The 27,064-nt window shown below is 32.7% G+C and overlaps 1 protein-coding gene across 2 annotated transcripts; it reads right to left on the bottom strand.

Moving 5' to 3' along the window:
• Positions 1–14,124: 14,124 nt before the first annotated feature.
• On the bottom strand, positions 14,125–26,693 carry LOC148601441 (uncharacterized). 2 transcript variants are annotated; one of them, XM_088555382.1, is made up of 4 exons: positions 26,457–26,693; positions 24,284–24,376; positions 18,480–18,572; positions 14,125–14,389 (listed from the first exon to the last, which is right to left on the bottom strand). In XM_088555382.1, the coding sequence occupies exons 2-4, from the start codon at positions 24,372–24,374 to the stop codon at positions 14,196–14,198; spliced, it is 378 nt and encodes a 125-aa protein (XP_088411508.1). In that variant the 5' UTR covers positions 24,375–24,376; positions 26,457–26,693; the 3' UTR covers positions 14,125–14,195. The 2 variants fall into 2 exon arrangements, with proteins under 2 accessions (XP_088411508.1, XP_088411509.1); XM_088555383.1 differs by having other exon boundaries at positions 26,560–26,692.
• Between the last annotated feature and the right edge of the window lie 371 nt (positions 26,694–27,064).

Below are 27,064 nucleotides of genomic sequence, written 5' to 3'. Positions count from 1 at the left end.
ATGCTTCAGAATAAACTTCAATAGTTTTTTTGTAATATATTTGAGACAAAAAGCCCAAATTGAGAAATATGATGTGCCACCCATTGCCTGATTCTTACACAGAATGGTACTTAATCGATTTGAACTCTTCATAATTGTAATGAGACAATAGAATTGAACTTCCACTGTGCTGAATCATTATATTTTTCCAGGCTTAAACTGAATTTAAGCTAGCCCTTATCTTCCATAACTTACATTAACTTTTATATACTAGTACTTTCTTTTCATATTCATTAAAAGAAAAGAATACTTCTTATCATGTTTCCAAATTAGAACACTTTAGCGTCTTTTTGATATGTATAATAATCGTTTTGCACTAATGTTTCTCATTTACATCCTGCTGACGAGATTGTGATATGACTTGTTTTTTCCAGCTGTTAAAAACTGAAATAGCAATAACTCATATTTTGAGCCTGCATTAAGGGCAACACGAGATCTTTTACCTTGTCAAATGTGGGGTGAAATTATTTTTTAACAGATTTTTTTTTCACGGGTATTCCGTGCCAAAAAAAGGGAAGAATGGTGTATTTGTATACAAGACCAATTGCCAAAAATGGACAAAATTGCAATCTTCATTTTTAATTGAAAAATAAATGATACGAATATTTTAAGACATATTCAGGAAAAAGGAAAAAGTACTAATATCAAATAATTTTGATAAAAAGCAAGCTAGAAAACTGTAATAACATTGTCACTAATCATCAGGACATTGTCATGAAATTGTGCCGCAAATTTAATATGTAAAGAATGCATGAAACTAATTCATGGACGTGAACATACTGACTTTTAGCACTCTCGTTACCCGTGGTCATAGTTGTGCTATTTACTTTTTTTCGTTAGTTATCCATTTAGTACTTCTCTGTCTAAATATCATGCAAAATGTGTATAAGGTGTGGCACATGAAGAAATAAAAAGAAGATATTTTATAGCATTATCCAAGTATTTATAACTCATAACCAGAAAATACCATCAAAGTGTTTGAAAAAAAATGCCTTTTTAAGATAATTTAGTTGAAATGCACTACACGAAAATGGCGTCACAGATGCTTCAGGATAAATTTAAATAACTATTCAGTTGTCCTCTATATGTATTGAATGTATTTAAGGCTAAAAGATCGAACTGAGAATAATGATGTGCCACCCATTGCCTGATTCTTACAATGAATGTTACTTTAAAATGTTCAAACAAAATGCATAAGTTACATGTATGAGCAAACCAAATTGTCACATTACATAATTGTGTGTTTTAGTAGCAAGATATTGAGGAAAACGATGTCTGGTAGCCGTAAGGAAAAAAGGGAATTCTTAAATTTAAAATATAAAGAATGAACCACCACCGAGAAAGAATATTATATAAATCTCAGATACCCTAAACATAAATTTAAAGATCTATATATAACGAGTCCCTGTCAAGAACTGGGAACTCTTTCTTGAGAGTGTCTGAGATATATAAATCTCACATTTTCTGGAATTTTCTCAATTAAAAAAAAAACCAAAACATAAAACAAAACAAAACAAAACAAAAAACAAATAAAAAAAACAAAACACAAAACACAAAACACAAAAACAAAATATTGTAACAAACACTGTAAGTCATTGTCGCTCTACCTAACCAAAACAGAGCTTTATACACTGTTTTGCTTTAGTTACTTTTAAACATTTATTTTGTTGTCATTCTTATTCTGTTTCTACAAAAAAACAAATGGTTGCTTCTGAGCGACGCAAAGTCAATATTAATCAACAGAAGGCTTGTTGCACTGTCGATTAGGTGAACTAACTAGTTTAATAGACAGTCGAAATTTCCCCTTCATAATGAAATATATAAATAACCAATATATTTCAGTAGATGTGATAATACAATTACTACGGTCAATATAACACAATATTTTATAAATAAGGCGGTGCTCCTTCAAAGGCGAAATAATGGGATAATGGGTTAAAGGCGCTTCTGGGTAATATTGCGTATAGAGACAAGCGTTGCTTGTCGCTGAAACAGAGAAAAAACAAAATTGATATATCGAAAATAATTCATCCTTGTACAACAGTCTTTTACGATGCTATATGTTTTTTATTACTCTGAAAGAGGGTGATACGATGATGCCATGTTGCACTTAAGAAGCCTTTTATGGAAATAATTCCAGATTAGACAGTCTTAACTAACACAATCTTAAGTCTGATAGATGCTCTTTATATGGTATTTCAGTGATCTATATATAATACATTGAAAACAGTGTATCAATACGAGGGCACAAAGCAGGGAAAATAAGTGGTACGTGTAAGAAAGGAATACCAAAAGGACAACATACAAATATACAAATCTTAATATTACCCCCTCCCCCCCAAAAAAAACCAAAAAACAAAACAAACAAACAAACAAACACACAAAAAACAAAACAAAACAAACAAAAAACAAAAAAAAACAAAAAAAAACTAAGAAAGAAATACACACAGAAAAAAAAATATATCTATACAAACTTTATTAAAATATGACTGGGCTCCAGAAGTATGAACAGTTCATGTATGCTCTCTCTCATAGCCACCATGTTCTGTTAAGACAAAATCCTATCAAAAAAGAAAGGATATCTTTGATAAATGCCATGGTTGGTCATATAGATAAAGATCCTTGATCCAAATTGTATTAATCGAAGTAGATGACAGAAGAAAATGAAATAAAGATTTACAATTAATTGTAAATTACGTGTTTTGGGTAAGATAAAATTTTATGCATACATTGTGTCTACATGATAGCTTGTTTAATCGGACAAATAAATGTACATATATAGTGAGTTACCACAAGAAAAACAAATTCTTAAATGATATGACAAGAACACTTTTTTCATGATTATAGTCTGGCAATAGGCAATAACGTCAACCATCAGCCTAGCCGCTATTATAACATACTCTGACCGAGTTCTTTGGTCATGAAGGTTGGGTTCCGCCCCGACGTCCGTTGGTTCACCACAATTACTTGAATATACTAACATGATCCGGGCATTCGTACGAGAACTACATTGATAGACATGACCGTGAAAACCCCAATCATCTTCGTGGAACAATGCTTTGCCGTGTCAAATTTCATATAAATGATTAAAGTTCTGTATTCAAATGGAATATATATAAAGGTGTTAAAGTGCATTTGTTTACATTAAAATCCAGTTGAAAAAAAACAACGATATGAATTAATGGCATTGTTAATGGCATTTTGCCTTATACTATACATTTTCTAAATTTAAAAGCCTCACGATTCATTGGCTCATTCATTAATTCTCTTTGAACATTGTGTTTTATTTTAAATATTTAAACGGCTAAAGAAATCAGAATTTTTAAAACTGTTTTATCGAAAATTAATATTACATTTTTACACATTTAATAAAAATGCAAATGTTATTATCCCCTAACGGAAAAAAAATAACATGAAACAATAATAAATGTTTCAAATGTAATAATGACTTTTAGTATAAACAATTTAGCACGTAAACAATAACAGAATAACATAGCAAACTACTCTTTTTTAAATTAAAAAAAGAAATCAAAGAAAGCATCCCGATTTAATATAAAAGTTAGAAGTGCAAGTCCAGTGGCAAATCCAGGGGGAGCCCGGGGTGGGGGGATTTCCCCTTTTGAAAAAAAAAATTGTTGAAAAATTGTGTGTATTAATCATGAAAAACAGTCACTTCGTGATCCTCACCGGTGATCCTGACAAGAATTCCCCCCTCCTTACCTTAAACTCTGGTTCCGCCACTGAAATCAAGTATTCAGAAATCACATAAAATGACAAGAAGTTGTGAATGAAGAAACGAGAAGTTGTTTATAAAATATTTTTAATTAATTAATGACTCCGATTTTGTGTTTGAAGTATATCGAAATAAACCAAACAAATAAACCAAAATTCTCAATATCCCCCATCCCCCAAGAAACCCCCCCCCCAAAAAAAACCCAAACAAACAAACAAATAAACAAAATAAAAAAAATAATAACACAATAAAAACAAAATAAAAACAAAAGCAGTTCGAGTTGTATCAAAACTTTTTAAGTCTGGGATTTTTTTAGCAACACTTTGTTTAAATGGTCGTCGAAAAAAGAAAAAATCCATTTCAACCATTTTTGATTGATTAAATTTTTCTTAGCCGTTATATCTTAAGGGTTAAATGTATTTTATTTTTAGCGAATACTTTTTCGGCTAAAAAGTTTGCTTATTTATTACAGAATATGTTAACTTCAAGTCCGAGATTGTTCTGACGTCCAATGGCTGAATTGCCAGACAAGCAGCGGCCGTGGGTATTGTCAGACAAGCTGGGGCCATGAGACGTCCCATGGTCCTTGTTTGTCTTGCAATTCGGTCGCTGGACGTCAGTGCAATCTAGGACTAGTAAATTTCCAGATTCTTACATGGAGTCGTACGTAAGTAACAAGGTCGATAACCATTTGTGATCTATTGCCTTATTAAAAGAAGAGAAAAAATCCTGTACGATTAATTCAGTAAGCAATGATATTTTCTGACTCGATGGTTTTTTTTTTCTGACTGACTATAAACGAGACAAAGGAATCAAGAATTGTAATGACACTGAATACCAAAGGCAGCCACCATATAATTAATATATATTATTATGATTTTAAAAAAAAAAATTTCTATTACAAATACTTTCCCACTTTACACGACATACAAACATTAAAGAGTAATCAAGGGAAACAAGGTTATAGCGGTAATCAAAAGAATGTATTCCAGGGACAAAGACCAGATATGAAAAACAGACATACACAACAAAGAACACAAAGTAACTAAAATCATACATACAAAGTAACAAAAGTAAATGAGCAACTCGGACTCCACTAAAAACTGAGAGCATGGACCAGGTGCACTGGTAGGGTAAGCGTCCTCTGCTTTTCTAGAAACACCCGCCGAGTTGCTCATAAAAAGTCAAGTCCGGGGTAGAAAAACACTGATATTATGCTACTTGCAATATTCTAGTTTGTTTCTCTTACTAGTATTTCCCCACCATACAATGTACCCGCCAATTTTTAAATTTGCAATTGGCCCTCGTCTTGGATCCGCAAATAAGTCAAAAGGAATAGTCTAAAAGGAAAGTCGGAATAACAAATGACAATATCAAGGCAAAATTAACGGAAAGTTGGAAAATCATCCCAATGGTCCTGACTTGGTACAGGCATTCCAAAACGAAAGGTAGGATAAACCAGGTAATAATTATACTGGTTCATGTGTAAGAGCAAATAGCTATTGATATAATACACATAAAAACGATAAAAAATGGAACGCTCCCAAATCTAATAAAAATAGGAGTATGAACCGATTGTACCGAGCATTAGAAGTATTATCTACTCTGAAATTATTTAACATAAACTGTGTAACTGATTGGTTGGTTCTGTTGTTTTTGTATAACCAGGTTTGAAACAATGACGGCTCTTTTAATTCTTATCGTAACCTCTTTTTGGTCTAGAATCGATTTCCCTTTATTTTATGGATTTAAAAATGACATGAATGAAATTAAAAGGTTGGTATTCATTATTCAAGTGTATACTTCCAGAACTATTGTTAGAGCAACTTTCTCTTGTTAATTATCCACTCCTGATCAATGAACAGTTCCAATGCAAACTTTTTCTCCTTAGATTTCTTTTTCTCCAAAATTGTAAACGAAACGATCCTTGTATATATGATAATGCTACTAATGCATGGTTGGTACTTATCTGTCAAAAACCAGAAAACATGTTCAACATGTTTTTTTTTTCGAGAACGAGGCTACACGTTAAGTTGTCTTTTAAGATTGAAACGAAGATATTCAAGTAGTAAAAATGAGGACTACGTCATATTTACTATGTGTAACGATCAAATTCATATTTAACAGGATGCGTTTGAAATTTATTTGAAGTCTTCAGCATGTGTCAGTTCCGATCTTTCAAACTTTCAAATTGCGTCCAATCAGAAGCTTTCTAGCATTTTTCCCTTAGGAAATCTAAGAGTTAATTACCTCTGCACTTCAAATACACCTGCTCTCAGGAATTGTTGTGTTTATTTCCTATCTTGATTCCTAGAGCTATAATTGCCTAGCACTTTTTGTTGCACTGTTCTCATTGTTATTTTCATCCTTAAACAACATTTGAATGCCATGGAAATTGTACAGCCGAAACTTAACAAGATCAACTTTACAATGTACAAGTATGCTAGAATGTCAAGTGTTATTCCGTTTTCATTCCGTCTTGCAATTTGTATACCCAACCTGTATGCACGATTATTGTTGCTCGTTTTGTGTAAATTAAACAAAATAAAACTTGAAATACCGTGAGACAAAATACAGACCGATTATAAATCCCCGCCTTATGTTGACTCAAATCATCAATCCCTATGGTTTAGATATCTCTTTGTAGGCATCGGGCAATATAAATCTTTTTTTTTTGCATTCATTTCTACATGTATAATCTCCATATATAATCTCTCCTAAATACATTAAGCAGTTTAAAATATATTGTTGCGCTTGCAAAGTATGTGGATAGTCTAAAAGACAGACGGACAGACAAAGACAAACCAATCAACAGACCAACAGACAGACAGACAGACTGTCAACTGTCAACCCCTAAATCTAAGGGTATGTCACTAGAATGACAGTTAATACTAATGATTAGTTAACCAATAATATTTAGCTTGTTATTTCCTTCCGATAGTAGACTCTTCTACGTTTTTACTCGGTATGTGGCCATCAATAGTTTCGATAACTGAACTACTAAGGCACCAACCATTTTATACTGAGAGGCTGCGAGAGGTTTTGTGAGGAACGGGGTAGTTTTTTTTTTTTTTTTTTTTTTTAAATATTCCAAATGTTAGCAAAGAAAGTGTATTCACGCATCCATGGATGGGCAGAAAAAAATATGATTCAATATTTCCCCCCATTAATTAACAATGTAAATCTCCATGCTGCTCCAATAAAAACATTCCAACTAAACATAAAATCTCAGACAACTAATCGTGAATAAAGTGGTATGTACCCAACACATACAAATGTAGAATACTAAGTGCAAAATGTTATACGGATTGTCCATGTATCATTGAACTTTAAGGAGGTAGACCTAGGGTAAGGGACATAACTCATGAAGTCAGTAATATGTTTGTATCATATTCAATATCACCAAAGCTTATCACGCTTTCATTTGACACAGAATGAAATCAATCAAGTTAGTTTGATGATGACATGACATTGATGTAAAATGCTGAATACAAACGTTCTAATGATTTTTAAAGTTGTGTCCCTTCCCCTAGGTCTACCTCCTTAAATGCATTTTGGTTGCTAGTGATACTTTGATTGCAGAATGAATTGCACTACAGAAGTTTTATGGTCGTCATCATGAACTCGTGGATCGTTATGGTGTATCCATCTGCACCATGAAAACTGATTTATTCAACGGGTCATAGTTTTCCTTTCCTTGTTTGTCTACCCCGGATGCCCGTGGAGGTCCGGGTGTTAAAAGAATAGGCCTGCAGCAGCGCTAAGCTTGTCGTATAAGGCGACTAAATAGTGCTCAGAAACCTAGCCGGGGGCTAGGCGCTCTGCCCACAGAGCAACTGGGATGTGTGCCCCAGGTGGTGGAATGGGGTACCCCTGGCGTGTTACATGCTGGGGTTGTCAGGCTATAATACGGAAAACCTGACCGCAAACCATTGTGGTGCACCGTGTTGGGAAGGATGCCACGTTCCTTGCACGTTAAAGAACCCTGCTGTGGTATTCGATAGGAGTAGGAACCTTTGCGCTCGGCCACAGGAGGCTAAATTGCCCGACCTTACCCATCCCCCCTTTTTCCAGTGGCAATCAAAATTTGTCGACCCTATTATTCTTGTGACCCATCCTTTTTATTTTTTCATATCATGTTCATTTTATCATCCATTTAATTGTCTGAATATAGCTGAAATATTGCTGCTCGGACGTTAAACCCCAACAAACAAACAAACAATCTACCCCGGACTTGACTTTTTATGAGCAACTCGGCGGGTGTTTCTAGAAAAGCAGGGGACGCTTACCCTACCGGTGCACCTGGACCATGCTCCCAGTTTTCAATGGAGTCTGAGTTGCTCATTTGCTTTTGTTACTTTGTATGGATGATTTTAGTTACTTTATGTTCTTTGTTGTGTATGTCTGTTTTCCATGTCTGGTCTTTGTCCCTGGATTACATTCTTTTGATTACTGTTATAACCTTAGTTCCCTTGATTACTCTTGCACAATCCAGTATAATTACCATATAACTCCCCATGATCTTACTGCCCACGCAATCAATATAAATCCCGATGAAACAGTTGTGGGATTTGTTAAGCAACAACCAGATGTCTTGTATCTAAATGAATCAAAGAGGACCGTCTTCAGATCAACAGAATTTGATCTTGCATCTGAATGAATACCATGTTTTGTTGCATCTCTACAGATGAAATTTCTAGGCTGTAGTCTGCTCCAGCAATGCTATAAGTAGGCTGGCAAGCTTTTTTCGGACTTGGTTCAATCCCAAAAGCGCGGAGGAACGGAGTTCTAATCCTTTCGTTGTATTGGCAGTCTGTATTTATACATGTTGAGGATGATCTAGCGTCTTTCCATTTAATTGTTGTTTACCCTGTGAATATTTTCTAAGTAAATTTTATTGGTCTTCGCAATACTTACATGTAGCGCATGTATCTGGTTTAATCTATGCGCATATGTCCAGATCCGTGAAATTGCTTAAAATCTTCTACTTTTCAGCAAAGAAAAAAATCCTTTGAATGTATCATATATTATATATATATAATATGTTTACATGCTTTTGAATCAAAATTGATAATTTTGTATACATTACTAATATACATTCAACTTTAATTACATGTATTTTCGAAAGTTCACTGTTTTAAAAAAAAAACCGTCATTTTTCATGTACGTTAATGAAAGGCAAAAACACAATTACCAAACTGATAAACTTCAGGCAATAGTCAAAAGGAACCATTAAGCAAAATATGTTAGCATACTGAAGCTCTAGTCCATGCATATACAATGTCATCCAATTATTTTTTCGTCATATTCGTTTTACAACATGTTTACAATGTAACAACATGACTGTCTCTTTTATGTCTCTTGAGATTCAAAGTATTTCAGATGTCATATCAATGTTTTAGTGGCAGCAATTACAATATCTGTAAACTACATTATCAAAATATAGTTTGTTTTTATAAAGAAAGTGTTCAGTTTATACAGGTTCAAAAGTACTGCAACTGATTTAAATTGACTTCAGACGATGAACAGTGGTTTAGACTGGATACTAGTTTTTCCATGGTTGGGTTTATACATGTTACCAGTTTATCCCATGTTCGTTTTAGACAGGTTATCAGTTATAACACGTTCGGTTCAGACAGGTTATCAGTTTTTCAAAGGTTCGGTTAATACAGGTTACCAGTTTATCCCAGGTTCGGTTTAGACAGGTTACCACTTTATCCATGGTTCGTTTTAGACTGGTTACCATTTTGTTTTCAGTATAAATCCAAAACCAAGGTTTGGTTTAGACAGGTCACCAGTTTATCCAAGGTTTCACTGTAGTGTGTTGTATGATATCTGTAAGATGAAAATTCAATATCGTAACTTCATTAATCTTAAGTCTTTTTGATGTTTTTTTTTTTTTTACACTATAAAAAAATCAGAAAATAAATAGTCGTATAGCTTTTTTGTATTCTCATAAACTCTTTTAATGTTGAAAAAGTTGTCGAAATCCATTTGCAGATGTTCTTATAGTTTTAGTTGACAACTAATATTTCACTGTTAGAATCTTCGTTCTAGAATATTTATTTCAATTATGAACATTCTGACATTCAATTTACTAATGCTCGTGAAATTGAACATTTACAGATAGAAATAAGTGGTTTTGTGCTCAAGATATTCCCCTCTCGATAGAATAATATGACGTCAAAAAATTACTTGCTGTGACTACATAATTTTTCTGCTAGATATATGGCTGCATTCGACAAATATTGAGGCAGATACAACGGGATGTCTTTAAAATAAGTAAAATAAAAGACATGAGCTGGTTTTTTAGGAAAAGACATGTCAAAATCATAAGATTTAGTACTCATAAAATGTAAGACGTTGTAATTTCGTTCGGTCATATGCAAATTGAGAAGGCAGACACTACATGTCAGAAAAAAGGTTGATATTAGCATGGAGTAGGATTGAACTACGTTAGAAAATAGTTTGCCAGCATGATTTAGGATATGGCATCGTGCGCGTGTCAGAAAATAGCTTGCTGCAAGTAGCATGAAGTAGGATTGCACCATATCAGAAAATAGCTGGCCAGAATGGTTTAAAATGTCATAGTCATAAAAAAAACTTGCCAGCCTCAATTAGGACGATACCATGTCAAAAAATAGCTTGGTAGCATGAAGAAGGGTGGTACTATGTCAGAAAATGGTTTGCCAACAAATTTCTTGCTCACCCCAAGCTACATAAACATGACATCTATTCTAGTCCGAAAAAGAAAAAAAGATCAATAAGTGTGCGACCAGAAGGGGGAGTTTTAGCTACCGTCTAGCCTACTATGCATGGGACTAGATACACGCAATGGTCGTAATCAGTGTGTATAATCCAGAACATACGGGCACATTGTTATCAAGAATTATTTGCATTTTACCGCTTTATTTTTAGCTTCTGTCATTACAAAATTATGGGTAGTAAATATTGGGGATTATACGATTATGGTTCAGGTATATTCTGTCGTAGTCCTGATTCCAATGCACAGACCAATTAAAGACCATATAGGTACATGTATTTGGAAGTGATACAGACCATAGACATAAGATACATGGGACCATATTCATTATACTACATTGTAGTACCAATGTAGCTACCAGGCTGAGTGATAGTTTCAATGACAAGCATTGTCGTCTGAGATACAATATCATAATATGAGAAATGATAAGCAGGTAGGCCTAAGGTAAGAGACATATCTCTTTAAATCAGTGATATGTTTGTATCATATTCAATTTTATCGAAGCCTCTCAAGCTTTCATTTGAAACTGAATGAAATCAATCCAAGTTACTTTGATGCTTACATGATATTAATGTAAAATGCTAAATACAAACGTTCCAATGATTTGTAAGAGTTGTTTCCCTTAAAGTAGGTCTACCTCCTTAAGCCCTTGGTGAGAATTGTCGGCAGTGTCCAACGAATCTGTTTTTAGGGTAATTTGTATGGAAATGTTTTTTTTATAGATTAGTTTTCGTTCGGTTATTTTTTTTAAGAAACTTAAGAATGACACGTATCTTAGAACAAATAAGGAACAAAACATTAGACTCCCTCCATATTTTATCAAATGACCAATTAAGTAGCACTCCAGCTAAGAATCATGCAAATTGTGATTCATGGGTAAAAAGCCTACATATTTTCGTTTTTTTGATATTTTGTTTGAATTGCCATAGTAAACAGAAATTAACATTCAGTTTTTCATATAATCCGTGTTCTTAAGTGGTAAAAATTATAAAGAATGCACTGTAGATTTCAAAATTAAGGGAGATAACTCTGTAAATGGCACTCAAATACAATAGAATCTACTAGATTTTCAATGTGGATTATCTCTTAAGAACAGGCAGATTTGAATGAATAATTACACATTTCATAGTATAGACCCATAAAACAACCTAATTACAAAAATAAAAATATGTAGCCTTTTTTGGGGGTGTTCAAATTTTTCAGATTTTGCATGATTCTTACAAAGACAGCTACTTAACTATTATTGTTCACTACTACAACTGTACTGACAGTCAGCCACTTGCAAATTATAATATAAAACCCCTTCAAGTTGTCCGACTATGTTTTTGTTCCGATTCCACTTTATTTTGAAAACATATATTATGCTTGATCTAGCTAGCCGTAATTATAAGGTAATTATCCGATAAAGCATTTTCTATGGAGGGGCATATTATTGATTAAGAACGTACTGACGGTCAGTACTACTTTTTGCAATACTTTTAATACTCTATGTCAAAAAGATGCAGGTGCACCGGTAGAGCAACGTATACTAAACATACAATAATGACGTATTCTGTACTACTTGATTGACTTGATTAGTAGGTCATAACGGGTCACCCTGTGTTGAACTTTAAAACAAGCGAACTTAAATTAAATTACAAATAATTCATGTTAGCTAAAACAGACATCTTATTTCATTTCCAGTACAATGAAACCGATCTTCAGTGAACTTTTTTTTGTACCGAAAGCCGTGTTAAGATAAATGCATGTATGCGCTTATTTTATGGAGGGCGGGGTTGAAATACATAGAGCTAAACAAGGGACTTGGAAAGTGGTCTGATCTAACCTGAAGGATTTCAGAATATGTAAGTTTCATTGTTGATCCTGATGATCGCTTGACAAAAGTACATACAGCCGACAAATATACACTGTTCGGAGTTGGAAAAAAATATATATAGTTCATTTAAGGCACCGAATAAGGTCATTTGTTGACTGAAAATTTTGCTGATTATGTATTATATTATAGTGTATTAACATCTTTATCGGTATCGTTGTACAATCCTTTAGACTTATAAATAAATATATATATTTAACGAAACGTATTTTCAAAATCTGACATCATATTTTCACATATAAAAAAAATCAACTCGAATATGTTTATTTTTAGAGAAAAGAATAAATGGTATTCATCATCTAGACCAAGTGTAAATTGCAACCTGAGCATAAGTATTATCTGCCCTCGAGGTATATTCCTATCTTTTGTAATAGTTTTCAAATGTTTTTAAAATTCGCCTTGTTAAATAGTTTTCTGGACAAATTTTGTATTTTTTGTTTACTATACATGAAGAGCTTAGACTCATCCATCCATGCTGATGGTTTATCTCTCATCTCACGTTATCTACAATTTTTTTCGATTTTTTTATTTCTTTTATCTTAATTTGTGTAGTTTTTCCGGTCAAATTCAAATTCACGAAAAATGTTAAATGCGAATGCACACCAATAATATAAAATTATCCCTTTGTCATGTAATTCCTTGTTAACTTTGTTGAAAGAGAATTTATGTTTTCTGAGTAAATTCTCGCAATATACATTATCGTTCTTTTTAAAACAATGACATTAGGGAAACATCCCAAATTTGGGTTTTCATCAAATTTCGAGCAGTTTGAGCCTCATTTTAGAGAAAAAACATATTTTAGATATTTTAAATCAATAGGGAGCACACTTACCTAGTATGAAACAATATCCAAAATTTACATTTGAATAGGATACAAAGATTTTGAGTTATCATCCATAAACTTAATTTTTACATTTATCTGGTATGTAACAATGTCTAAGAGTTCTGTTTCAATAAGATGTAAACTTTTTAAGTTGGAATCCCAATTTTTATGCAAAAAATGTAAGATTTGTTGGCATACTTGCCCTTATCAAACTTTTCCCATATCAATAGTGTTCCAAGTTACCTGGCAAATAACAATATCCTAATGATTGGTTTGATCAGAAGTAAACTTAAAGAATTATCACCTGGAAACCTCATTTTTTCATAAAAAAATTATGTTTTTTTATGACTGTGACCTTGACCTTGAATGACATTTCCCCAAAACCTAAAGTGATCTAGACTACCTGGTATCCAGAAGTTTGGTTTGAATCAGATGTAAACTTTTCTAGTTATCATCATGAAACCTCAACTTTACAGAAAAATTCAAATTGTTCTACCATTGTGACCTTGACCTTAAAAGAAATTTCCAAGAAATCAAAAAAAGATCTTACTTACCTGGTATGCAACAATATCCCAAAGTTTCATTTGAATCAGTTATAAACTTTTCCAGTTAATGTCCGGAAACCAATGTTGAGTTCAACTTCATATCAACTTGACTAATAAATTTATAAATAGGGGGTCCAATCAATCATTTCCTGACTTTTGCCTTCATTTTGCACAAAATAAACATTTTCAAACAAATGGGAGGGGGGATTCCAATAGTAGGCTCTCCCCCTCCCCCTCTCATGATGATGACCAATCTGAATTCACTGAAGAACATATCAACATACTCTAACAGTACTGTACATGTATATGATGTATGTACTCTCAGTTTTAAAAAAAATACTATAACAATATCATTTTACAAAATTTTATTATAAAATACTTTATTATATACAATTACATTTACAAAATAAAGTCAAAGATTAAGGTTGTAGTAGTTGTACTATTTCTGGGAATCCATTTTCACGTAAAAATTGGGCAAATTTACAAATTTGGGCTAGTCCATTTTCCTGTTTACCTTTCCATTTCAGCAAGCCTGAATACAGAAAATCAGATCTCATTGGTCTATCCCTACTTAACATATAGTCAAGTTTATGTTTTCCATAAATTTCTTCCACTGAAATAGAAAACAAATTCAAATACTTAATATTTTGTGGTATGATTTTTACAGGAAGAGAACACTTTTTAGGATATCAATGTGTACCTGTTACCAATAAATATTCTTAGGGTTGTTCCATTAAAAGATATGAGGTACCCTGGGAAAGCACTTTTAGAAGATCGTTTGATGTTTTGTATTTAACTTTATATTTTGTCAAGAGACCTGAACCCCCAACCATATACAAAAAATAAAAGTGCCTTCCCCGTCCCTCATATGTTTTACTGGAACAGCCCTTAGCTACATGTAAATGCTAGCATGGATATTTTCCATGAATTATATAAAATTCTTTTCAAAAGTTTCAATACCATAACCATTCTTTATAATGTCAGCAGTTTATAACATCCACAGGCCTGTATATATAAATATCCATAGGCCAATTTCCTTAGTCACGTAAAAACTGTGTTTAGCTAGTGCTAATTATTTGGCACTTGGCATGATGACAAGTGATGATTTCCAAACAAGGGCATGTATTCTAAAGCCTTGACAACACAGTTTTATTTATCTTAAATATTCCAATTACAGAATTACACACTGTAATAATTTTTTTTCATATGATTTCCGTGCTCAATGGTGTTGCCATCATGACTTCAAAATGAGTTCTCACAGTTTAACAGCAGATACTGATATATAAATTGGAGATAGAGTAATAAGAAGCGAGTTAAAGAGAAGAAACATTTTTATTTAACATATCATATTACTTTCAAATTAAACGTTATTTAACTTTCCTAGTTGAAAACATAATTTCAGTCGGTACTTTCTTAATTTCCCATGTCCTTTGCCAATTCTTTTTATATTTTGTTTTAAAAGAAGAACTGAAAATTGAAATGAATTACAAAAATGCAGTGATCCTATACTGCAAACCATTTCTTGAAAACCAAGCAATTAATGCAGGAAGATTTGTGTAATAATATATAACAGACAGACGGACAAAAGCCTTTATACAGTCTGAACAACTAATATTTGTTTGTACCAGGTATGATAATTATTTGAAACTGGATTTCCAATTATGACAGCATCATGAAATCCAACTCGACTTGTCACAATGCATGCAAAGAGAAATAACTCTAGTACAAAACAAATTTGAATAAAATATAAAATTTCAAAATTTTGAAAATTGTGTTCTCTTGTTGCTTCAAAACATTTTCTTGCATATTTTAGATTCAATTACATTCAAAGGGCATTTTAATCAATGAATAAGTTATGGTCATGCTTTACACTGAAGTTCTGTTTCAATTTGGCTACTTAATAAGAATTGGCAATAATAAATATTTTGTCCATTGAAAAATAACATAAATTTTCCATGTGCATATTGTTTATTGTGTGAACTGCAATAAACAAAATATGCACATGGAAAATTTGTTATTTTTCAACAGACAAAATTTTTATCATAGCCAATTCTTATAAATTAATTTTTAAACATATTTTTATCTTTAAACATGAGAAAAGTAGCTCTGAATTTAAGTGAATAGGGGCGTGTCAATAATTTTTTTTCCATTGAGATATAACAAAATTATTTTAACCAATCAGATTACAATATTTATCCCAAATTAATTTACATCTTAATAGTTTGGTTTTCTGATAGGACATTTAGATGAGTTGAAATAAAAAAATGAACAATGGAAGTGTTTAGTATTGTTATTTGCTTTTGTTGGTTTATTTAAATGTTAATTTCATTCCAGTTAGACATTCATTATATCTGAGGAACTCAAACAATCACAACAGTCTTATTTCCCATGTTTCTTAAAAATTATGCACATGTAAATAAAAATGTAATGTATTAAAAAGGGTATTCAGTATAATATAATATATATTGCCTGCAGCATAGGGTGATACACAGAGCAATACACTCAGAAAATATATCACCCTTGACAAAGTCTCGGGCAATATATCTACCTTGTGTGTTTCTTCAGTATATCACCCTCTACTGCAGGTAATACATGTATGTGTATAGTATTACTGATGTCTTGAACAACAGGAACATGTGAGATTTCCTATTATACATGTTGTAAGTCTGCATTAAAAATTAAAACAATCACTTCCTAACTGCACTTTAAGATTACATCATTTCTGATAGAATGATTTTGAGCCATTGGCGTTTCAGAGTTTCTACATATATAGGATGCATAAAGGCCAAGAAAACAAGAATGCTACACATAGCCATATGGCCCCCACCACTGTAGAAAGAGTTGAATTACAAATGTTTGACACTTGCATAAACAGCAGATTCAAAACTTATGTGCTTTCATAAGTCCATGTGGCGATTCAAGGTTATTGTATCTTAATGAATCAAATTAAGTTAGGTTAAGAAATCTTCATACAACAACAAAAAATCCGCAACAAAAGAACGTGAAAAATGAACAAAGTCCCATAACTCCCATAAAAATTGACGAATCAAAATGGCAGTTAAGTATAATGAACTACATATGGTGACAAACAATCCTACCAAATTTGGTCAAATTCCGTACAGTGGTTTCAGAGGAGTTGCGTCCACAAGGTGTTCCTATTGCGAATAATGTGAAAAATGAACAAAGTCCCATAACTCCTATAAAAAATGTCGAATCAAAATAGTGGTTAAGTATGGTTAACTACATATGGTGACAAACAATCCTACAAAATTTGGTCGAATTCCGTTCAGCGGTTTCTGAGGAGTTGCATCCAGAAGGTGTTCCTATTGCGAATAATGTGAAAAATGAACAAAGTCCCATAACTCCCATAAAAATTGTCAATTCAAAATAGCAGTTAAGTATGATCAAATACATATGGTGACAAACAATACTACAAAATTTGGTCGAATTCCGTTCAGCGGTTTCTGAGGAGTTGTGTCCAGAAGGGGTTCCTATTGCGAATAATGTGAAAAATTAACAAAGTCCCATAACTCCCATAAAATTGTCGAATTATAATAGTGGTTAATTATGGTGAACTACATATGGTGACAAACAATGCTACAAAATTTGGTCAAATTCCATTCAGCCGTTTCTGAGGAGTTGTGTCCACAAGCTTCGGACACAAAAAATATGTCAGTTTAAGGTTACCCTATCTATGATCTTTTTTCTGCCTACACTAGCACATTTTTCTGGTATTTTTTTAATGAAATAAGCTTTAAGCTAAACTATAATTTTTAATTAAGCACTGGTGAAGTCAAGAAATCTTTCCATAAGTGTCTATATAAAACAATTTAAAAAAATAAAATGATTTTACGTACAAACCTGCCCTATTCTGTCATCCAATGTAACATGAAACAAACATACATTTCACTTGGCCTATTGTAGTGATAAATTTTTATTACTGTTCTTTATTTAAGAATTGGCTATGATAAAAATTTTGTCTATTGAAAAATAACATAAATTTTCCATGTGCATATTGTTTATTGCGCTAAGTGCAATCAACAAAATATGCACATGGAAAATTTATGTTATTTTTCAATAGACAAAATTTTTATCATAGCCAATTCTTACAAATTAATTTCAAAACAAATTTTTATCTTTAAACATGAGAAAAGTAGCTCTGAATTAAAGTGAATAGGGGTATGTCAATATTTTTTTATCCATTGAGATATAACAAAATTATTTTAACCGATTACAGCATTTATATCAAATTTATTTATTTGCCTTTGTAAATAAAAATGGCAAATACAAGATATGTATTTGATGTTTTGAGTGACTAGTAAATTACAAAAGTTATTATATTTTAAAATTTGTTTTCTGTGAAATTTCTAAAATTCAGATGAATTGATTATCAATGGTTTTACATAAAAAATACTGTAATCAGATCAATCATGAGTTCTCGATCCATTAGCAATCAATTTTTTTTACAGTGGTGGATTTAGAGATTTTGAAAAAGGTAGGGAGTGGAGAGGTTGCCCTGGCCTGTTTTTTGCTTATTTATACCAAATTTGTGTGAAAAAATAACCAAATTTACCATCAAACGTGAGGAGAAATTGTTATCCCTCGACCCCTTGTATTCACCACTGTAATAGGTCATCAGTCCATCAAATAATTTGGACAGATTCTGGGACTGTACATGTACTCCCTGATCACCATAAACTTACTTTCTTTCCTAATTTTCCACTGGTTATCTGGCTGTTCTGCAATTTTCCCCGCTACAAAAGCTAATTCCCAGTTTTGAACTTGCCTTGTTGAATCTAAAACAACGGGACAAATATAAATTGTAAAAACACATGATTGAAACTGCCAAAAAAAAAAACTGATAGTTTTAACATCAAACACTGTTATGCCATTTAATAAAACAGAATTGGTTAGGCCATAAATATTTATTTGATATTGTTTTACATATTATGTTCTGTCAACAATTTTAGAGTCACGTTTTCTTCATTAGACCTTAGTTCCGATAGAAACACGAACATTAGCCATTCATACATATCATTGATGGATTTTCTAAAAAGGATTCTTATCCATTGTCAGAAAACAATGGTTGACTAATTATTGAGATAAGTCTAACCTTGTATGTAAAAAATCAATTATCAAAACTACTGAGGTCAAGTCATACTGTTTGTAAGCTTAAGGGATTAACCGTTTATTTTTTATGGTTTGAGGAAGGTAGCAGGAAAAAAAAATATGAAAATTCAGAAAAAGAAATTAGGCAAAACAAGAGGCTCCCAGGAGCCTGAATCGCTCACTTTCTTGACTTTTGCCTTTCAATGGCAATAAATTAAACAAGAAGTTATCCAACAATTTTGACTAAAAAAGTGTTTGGTAGGACTATCACAAGATCTTTTCTACGATTGAAAGTTTCTTTTAATCTATCAGTTTTCAAGATATTGACTGAAAACTATTTAAAAAAAAGTCATTTTTCCCCTTTCAAGGGCAATAACTCTTACAAGGAGTCTGATGACTTTTGTAGTCCTAATAATATGGATCATGTCATCTATTGAAAGAATTTGGATAAACCTAACAGTTTAGGAGATATATGTGAAAAACTACTGTCTGACCCTTATGTTCTATTTTTACCACTATAACCTTGGTTCCCTTCATTACTCTTAGTAATGGTGGCCATGTTTTTGACAAATCAAAAATCCCCACATCAGTTCTATGCAGTATACCCCAAGGAACATTCATACCAAGTTCGGTTTCAATTGGTCAAGTAGTGTCCGAGGAGAAGATTTTGGAAGGAAATAACATTAAAAATAGCAAAAATCGTTGAAAAAGAGCAATAACTCTAACATGGCTTAACAGATTAAAGCCAAAATTTAACTAGAGATAGATCTCATCATGCTGAACACTTTTACTCACTAAGAATTCAGCTAAACTTAACACTTTAGGAGATATATGTGAAAAACTACTGTCTGACCCTTATGTTCTATTTTCACCACTATAACCTTGGTTCCCTTCATTACTCTTAGTAATGGTGGCCATGTTTTTGACAAATCAAAAATCCCCACATCAGTTCTATGCAGTATACCCCAAGGAACATTTATACCAAGTTTGGTTTCCATTGGTCAAGTAGTGTCCGAGGAGATGATTTTGGAAGGAAATAACATTAAAAATAGCAAAAATCGTTGAAAAAGAGCAATAACTCTAACAAGGCTTAACAGATTAAAGCCAAAATTTAACTAGAGATAGATCTCATCATGCTGAACACTTTTACTCACTAAGAATTCAGCTAAACTTAACACTTTAGGAGATATATGTGAAAAACTACTGTCTGACCCTTATGTTCTATTTTCACCACTATAACCTTGGTTCCCTTCATTACTCTTAGTAATGGTGGCCATGTTTTTGACAAATCAAAAATCCCCACATCAGTTCTATGCAGTATACCCCAAGGAACATTCATACCAAGTTTGGTTTCAATTGGTCAAGTAGTGTCCAAGGAGAAGATTTTGGAAGGAAATAACATTAAATATATCAAAAATCGTTGAAAAAGGGCAATAACTCCAACATGGCTTTACGGATTAAAATCAAAATTTGACCAGAGATACCTGTAGATCTCATCATGCTGAACACCTTTACCCATAGCAGAATTCAGCTATACATAATGGTTTAGGAGATATATGCAAAAAACTACTGTCTGACTCCTATGATCTATTTTTAGTAACGGTGGCCATGATTTTTGACAAATCAAAAATCCCCACACCAGTTCTATGCAGGATACCCCAAGGAACATTCATACCAAGTTTGGTTCTAATTAGTCAAGCAGTTTCAGAGGAGAAGAGTTTTGTATTATTGTTAACGACGACGACGGACACCAAGTGATGGCAATAGCTCACATGGCCTTTGGCCAGGTGAGCTAAAAATCAGGATGGAAAGTGATTCAAAAATTCAGGAACAAACCAAGTGAAAAATAAAAAAATAGCCAGGAAGAATTTTGATTATTATTACAGCTTTTTTTCTTTTGAATGATATACCCTTAATTTTTACTGTAACATTCCCATTCCAAGTCAGAACAATCTTTAAAAAAGGCCAAATCTGTTCAATTTCAGCAGTGCTCACCTTTACCAACTAGCCCGAAGCCCGGGGCTAGTAAAAACTGATTCAAGCTAGTGAAATGATGCGTACATTTGTTATTTCTGACTAGTTGAATCATAAACAGTCCTCTATTATTTGGGCTAGTCATTGAGGATTGTCCTGGCTAACCATACAGTAGAGAAATTAGAACTGACTCTAATTAATTTGTGTATCAAAATATGTACAGTTCATCAACCATTCTATGCATTCAATTGGTGAATTGAAGTTGACTTCTGACCAATCAGATCATGGATTTATAAGGTGAAATGACAGATTGAAAATTCATGACAAAAACAAATTAATGTAATTTTTACTTAACTTGAAATTCAAAATTCAAACTAGACCAATATATGTTGGGACCTGCCTCACTGTCATATACATGTATAATGTACTTTTCAACACATAAATGTCTTGAATATGTACGAAAACGCTATGCAAGATAGAAAACTACAGTGTGTTATGTCCTATTGATAGCATATACTACTGAAAAAAAAAAGGCTATGATCAACTAAAAATGTTGGAATTAAAAATTAAACTTCTCCATGATAAGAGGTGCACGTCTTCAATATGTGTATATTATATAATCACTTTGAAAAGTTTGATTAATATACAGAAAACACAAACTAGGTACTGGTAACCCTAAACATGCAGGTGGACAGATGGGTGGATTTAAAAATACTACTAAATCTACTTTTACTGCAGATAACACACGTAAAAATCAGGGTTTGATTTATATATACAAAAGCAAATTATACAGAAGAAATGTTCTTAAAATATTTGTTTCTAACTTGAGTAAAGCTGAAAATGAAGCAATATTCTGTAATCTGTACTGTTTTCCTTTGATCTTTGATATTTTTTTCTATCTCTCGTAAATGACAAGATATTAAAAAATTTCCGTAAAAAGTTGGGAGTGATTGTGATGTCATCATCTTTTGAAAGAATGAAAATGATGTCACACAACAGTGTGTATGTACTCTCATTTTTTGCTTGACAACATGCTACATTTGAAAAAAGGACTAAAAATGCAATAATTGTATTTATACCAATAAACAGAACAATAGTTACTTTTGATTTTAATACTGACAATATCATGTGAAATATCTCAACTGGTGCTCACACACTCTCATGCTCTCATCAAGATATTCTATTTCTATTTAATACTGACAATATCATGTGAAATATCTCAACTGGTGCTCACACACTCTCATGCTCTCATCAAGATATTCTATTTCTATTTAATACTGACAATATCATGCGAAATATCTCAACTGGTGCTCACACACTCTCATCAAGATATTCTATTTCTATTTAATACTGACAATATCATGTGAAATATCTCAACTGGTGCTCACACACTCTCATCAAGATATTCTATTTCTATTTAATACTGACAATATCATGTGAAATATCTCAACTGGTGCTCACACACTCTCATGCTCTCATCAAGATATTCTATTTCTATTTAATACTGACAATATCATGTGAAATATCTCAACTGGCGCTCACACACTCTCATGCTCTCATCAAGATATTCTATTTCTATTTAATACTGACAATATCATGTGAAATATCTCAACTGGCGCTCACACACTCTCATCAAGATATTCTATTTCTATTTAATACTGACAATATCATGTGAAATATCTCAACTAGTGCTCACACACTCTCATCAAGATATTCTATTTCTATTTACAATATCCTGTGAAATATCTCAACTGGTGCTCACACACTCTCATGCTCTCATCAAGATATTCTATTTCTATTTAATACTGACAATATCATGTGAAATATCTCAACTGGTGCTCACACACTCTCATGCTCTCATCAAGATATTCTATTTCTATTTAATACTGACAATATCATGTGAAATATCTCAACTGGCACTCACACACTCTCATGAAGATATTCTATTTCTATTAAATACTGACAATATCATGTGAAATATCTCAACTGGTGCTCACACACTCTCATGCTCTCATCAAGATATTCTATTTCTATTTAATACTGACAATATCATGTGAAATATCTCAACTGGCGCTCACACACTCTCATGCTCTCATCAAGATATTCTATTTCTATTAAATACTGACAATATCATGCGAAATATCTCAACTGGCGCTCACACACTCTCATGCTCTCACCAAGATATTCTATTTCTATTTAATACTGACAATATCATGCGAAATATCTCAACTGGCGCTCACACACTCTCATGCTCTCATCAAGATATTCTATTTCTATTTAATACTGACAATATCATGCGAAATATCTCAACTGGTGCTCACACACTCTCATCAAGATATTCTATTTCTATTTACAATATCATGTGAAATATCTCAACTGGTGCTCACACACTCTCATGCTCTCATCAAGATATTCTATTTCTATTTAATACTGACAATATCATGTGAAATATCTCAACTGGTGCTCACACACTCTCATGCTCTCATCAAGATATTCTATTTCTATTTAATACTGACAATATCATGTGAAATATCTCAACTGGTGCTCACACACTCTCATGCTCTCATCAAGATATTCTATTTCTATTTAATACTGACAATATCATGTGAAATATCTCAACTGGCGCTCACACACTCTCATGCTCTCATCAAGATATTCTATTTCTATTTAATACTGACAATATCATGCGAAATATCTCAACTGGTGCTCACACACTCTCATCAAGATATTCTATTTCTATTTACAATATCATGTGAAATATCTCAACTGGTGCTCACACACTCTCATGCTCTCATCAAGATATTCTATTTCTATTTAATACTGACAATATCATGTGAAATATCTCAACTGGTGCTCACACACTCTCATGCTCTCATCAAGATATTCTATTTCTATTTAATACTGACAATATCATGTGAAATATCTCAACTGGCGCTCACACACTCTCATGCTCTCATGAAGATATTCTATTTCTATTAAATACTGACAATATCATGTGAAATATCTCAACTGGTGCTCACACACTCTCATCAAGATATTCTATTTCTATTTACAATATCATGTGAAATATCTCAACTGGTGCTCACACACTCTCATGCTCTCATCAAGATATTCTATTTCTATTTAATACTGACAATATCATGTGAAATATCTCAACTGGCGCTCACACACTCTCATGCTCTCATCAAGATATTCTATTTCTACATGATATTGTCAACATCTAAATTGAAAGTAACTATCACTCTATTATATCATTTTGTAAATCTGTCATTTAATGTAATCTGTCACCTGTCATGTAAATTAAAAAGCAAAAGATCACTGGTTTAATGAAACTGTTTGAAATATTGATGATTGTACATGTAACTGATCAACAATCCATGACGTATTATAATCAAAGCTGCATGGATCAGTACTTATAACATACCCCAAATGACAATATTAGGAACTTGTACATCCTCTGGTCTAAAAGAGGACCCTGTTCTACCATCTCCTAAAGTTTTTGTCTCCCTGACCATATCTGCAAGAAATAATATATTCAAACATATACACACAGTTTATTATACAACAAAAGCCATAACATATTTAATATCAATGTTCAGAAAAAGTCAATAAAGTGTTTTTTCGTGCATTTCTGATATGCTCCCATGCTGAAGGGACTTTTTAATTATCAACTGGCTCCACTTTACTTATATCTACATACTACAAAAATTATCAATATCCAGTTTTCACCTTCATTCAAGAGCAAAAAAAATGCATGAAAATAACTCAGTGTTTGTATACTGCTAGGGATTACTGTGTATGCTATTGAGAGCCAAACCAATTATATTAGGAAACTGTCAATTGAATATTCAGCTTTAGCATTGTTTCTTTAATAACCAAAGATGTCAATGCATCACAGCCACAAACACTTACCTAACATGTTGTCTAAGACAGGTGTAGAAACAAGATTTAAGGATTGACTGGCCCAATTCAAACTTAAACTTTACTTATCCTTTCCTATTACTTGCAGTCCAACAAATGTGGACGGCAAAGCCATATGTGTTGACCCTCCTGTTTTTTGCAGGAGTATACTGTAATTTTACCTTTTGATCTGCAATAAAAAAGTCTCCCATGTGGGAGGCATTGATCTCCTGGTTTCAAGAATTCCTCCCGTAAAAACCTCCCGTAAAAACCTCCCGTAATTCAATTTACAAAAAATTTTCGTCAATTTTGGTCCGCCCGCCATTTTTGTTTGTCAACAACCGTTTGTGTTGCGAAAAGGCTTTATTTTCAAAATACATTGAACAGCTGATGGACATACGAGGGAGTCTCTCTAGAATTATCTTCGTTCATATCGACAAATAGCATGATTTACAATTTTGAATGGATAGTTATGTCAAGATTTTATGACCTTAGACTTTGTGGCCGTACACAACTTGTTGTTTCGTGTGTCAATCATTTTACTGTCTGTGAGAGAGAAAAAAAACATTCCGTGACAATAAAATTGCAGTAAAATTTTAATGTTAAAGAACTAAATGCACCCAAGTCATAAAGCAGGTTATCGTACCAAGTCTTGAGGCTACAAACGTAGTGATTGAAAACTGTGAACATTTAGTATTTTATGTGATGAAAGCAATGGTAGGGGTGCCAAAAAGTTCTTTGCTACTCTTGTTCGCATTTTTAAAAGATGGAAGAAGGTCTATTAAAACCATATTCATTGACATGCCAGTGATGAACATTGGAACAGGGCAAAATCCATTTTATGACATACACATGTACCAAGCATCACTTCTGTGAATAAATGCATAATTCATTTTGTTGATTCATTTGTATATATCATGTATTTATGGTTTTGAAAAATATATTTAAAATCATCTGTTTCATTTAATTTATAACATAATTAAATATGTTGATAATGTGATCACACAAAATCTCCAGCAATTTTATGGACTGCAGGAGATCTCCCACAATTAGGTTTAACTAGGTAGATAGGAATGGGCAAAGCCCCAAATGGCCAGGGTCTGAATGATAATTAAGTTGCTAAAATCTCAAAGCAGAAAAGGTCTGAAAAGAAAGCACCCATTGGCATATTTGTATGATTTGACCAATTAAATTAACTAAGAGAAAGCATGATTGGAAAGAACATGTCAACATTCAGTTATTCACAAAAATATAAACAAAATGTAAACAAATATTCACTAGTCTGGCGGACAAAGTAGCCATGATATTGACTTGTCTTGAGCATATTTCACTTGTCTTAGCTGAGCGGCCTATGACTTCTTAAAAAAAAACCTAAATCTCATATTTTTTCTCTCAAACAAGTGCCTATGCAATGTGTTATAGTAATAAGATAAAGAAACCATGGGCAAATCCCAGGAGGGAGGCTGGGTGGGAGTCAGCAGTCTCCCCTTTAATGAAAAAATAGTAAAATTTGAAAAAAAAATTCTTGTCCAAAGTATAGTGATCCACCCCACTCGTTGGATTACAGGATCAGCACACTTTTTGCCATTCCCTGTACAGCTTTAAAACTCTCATTATATCGTATCGATCGCGTCGGTCCTTACACCAACATATTTGTAAACCAAGAGATTTTAATCTAACAATTGCAATTAACTTACTATTAAATTTCTTAGTTAATATAAGAACGCTAGCTTGTAGTTTTTTTTTACATATACTCTGCGACTCTGACGAGATAAAGCAGCATAACCATCAAATACACACCAAATATAATAACGGAGACCTGAAAACGAATAAATGTGCACAGAAAATTCGATCAGTTCATAAATTAACTTTCAATTTTAAAGGAATTATCCTTTTTTAAAAATAGAATTGTGCATACCGGAAATATTGTAATAAACAGTACAATGGAGGAAACGACTTTAGATGAATTCCGATTTTTTGGTGATGAGACAGATCGTGTTGGTGTATACTTAGGACGTAATTATAAAACTGTAATTCTTATACCTTTCATATGCAAACTACTGATGTATTGAGTTGAGAAGCTAATCAATTTTGCTGCCCTGGGTTAAATGACAGTAAAGCTGGTTGTCGTTCTATTTCTATTTTTTTTTTTAAATATGTCCATTATATTCGTTAAATTTAAATATGTTTTTTTTTCTGAACAGTAGGTTATTAATAGTTTCACCTCATTTATTTTGAGGCCTTTTACAACTTGCTTTATGGTATGGGGTTTGCTTACAATAGGCTTTTGGTGGGTGGCTGTCTC

Source organism: Perna viridis, chromosome 12 (genome assembly GCF_037379345.1).
Source record: "Perna viridis isolate PV_CMFRI_1.1 ecotype Kerala chromosome 12, ASM3737934v1, whole genome shotgun sequence".
NCBI lineage: Eukaryota > Metazoa > Mollusca > Bivalvia > Mytilida > Mytilidae > Perna > Perna viridis.
The sequence above is the reverse complement of the archived record's forward strand: the minus strand, read 5'-3'. Positions and strand labels throughout refer to the sequence as shown.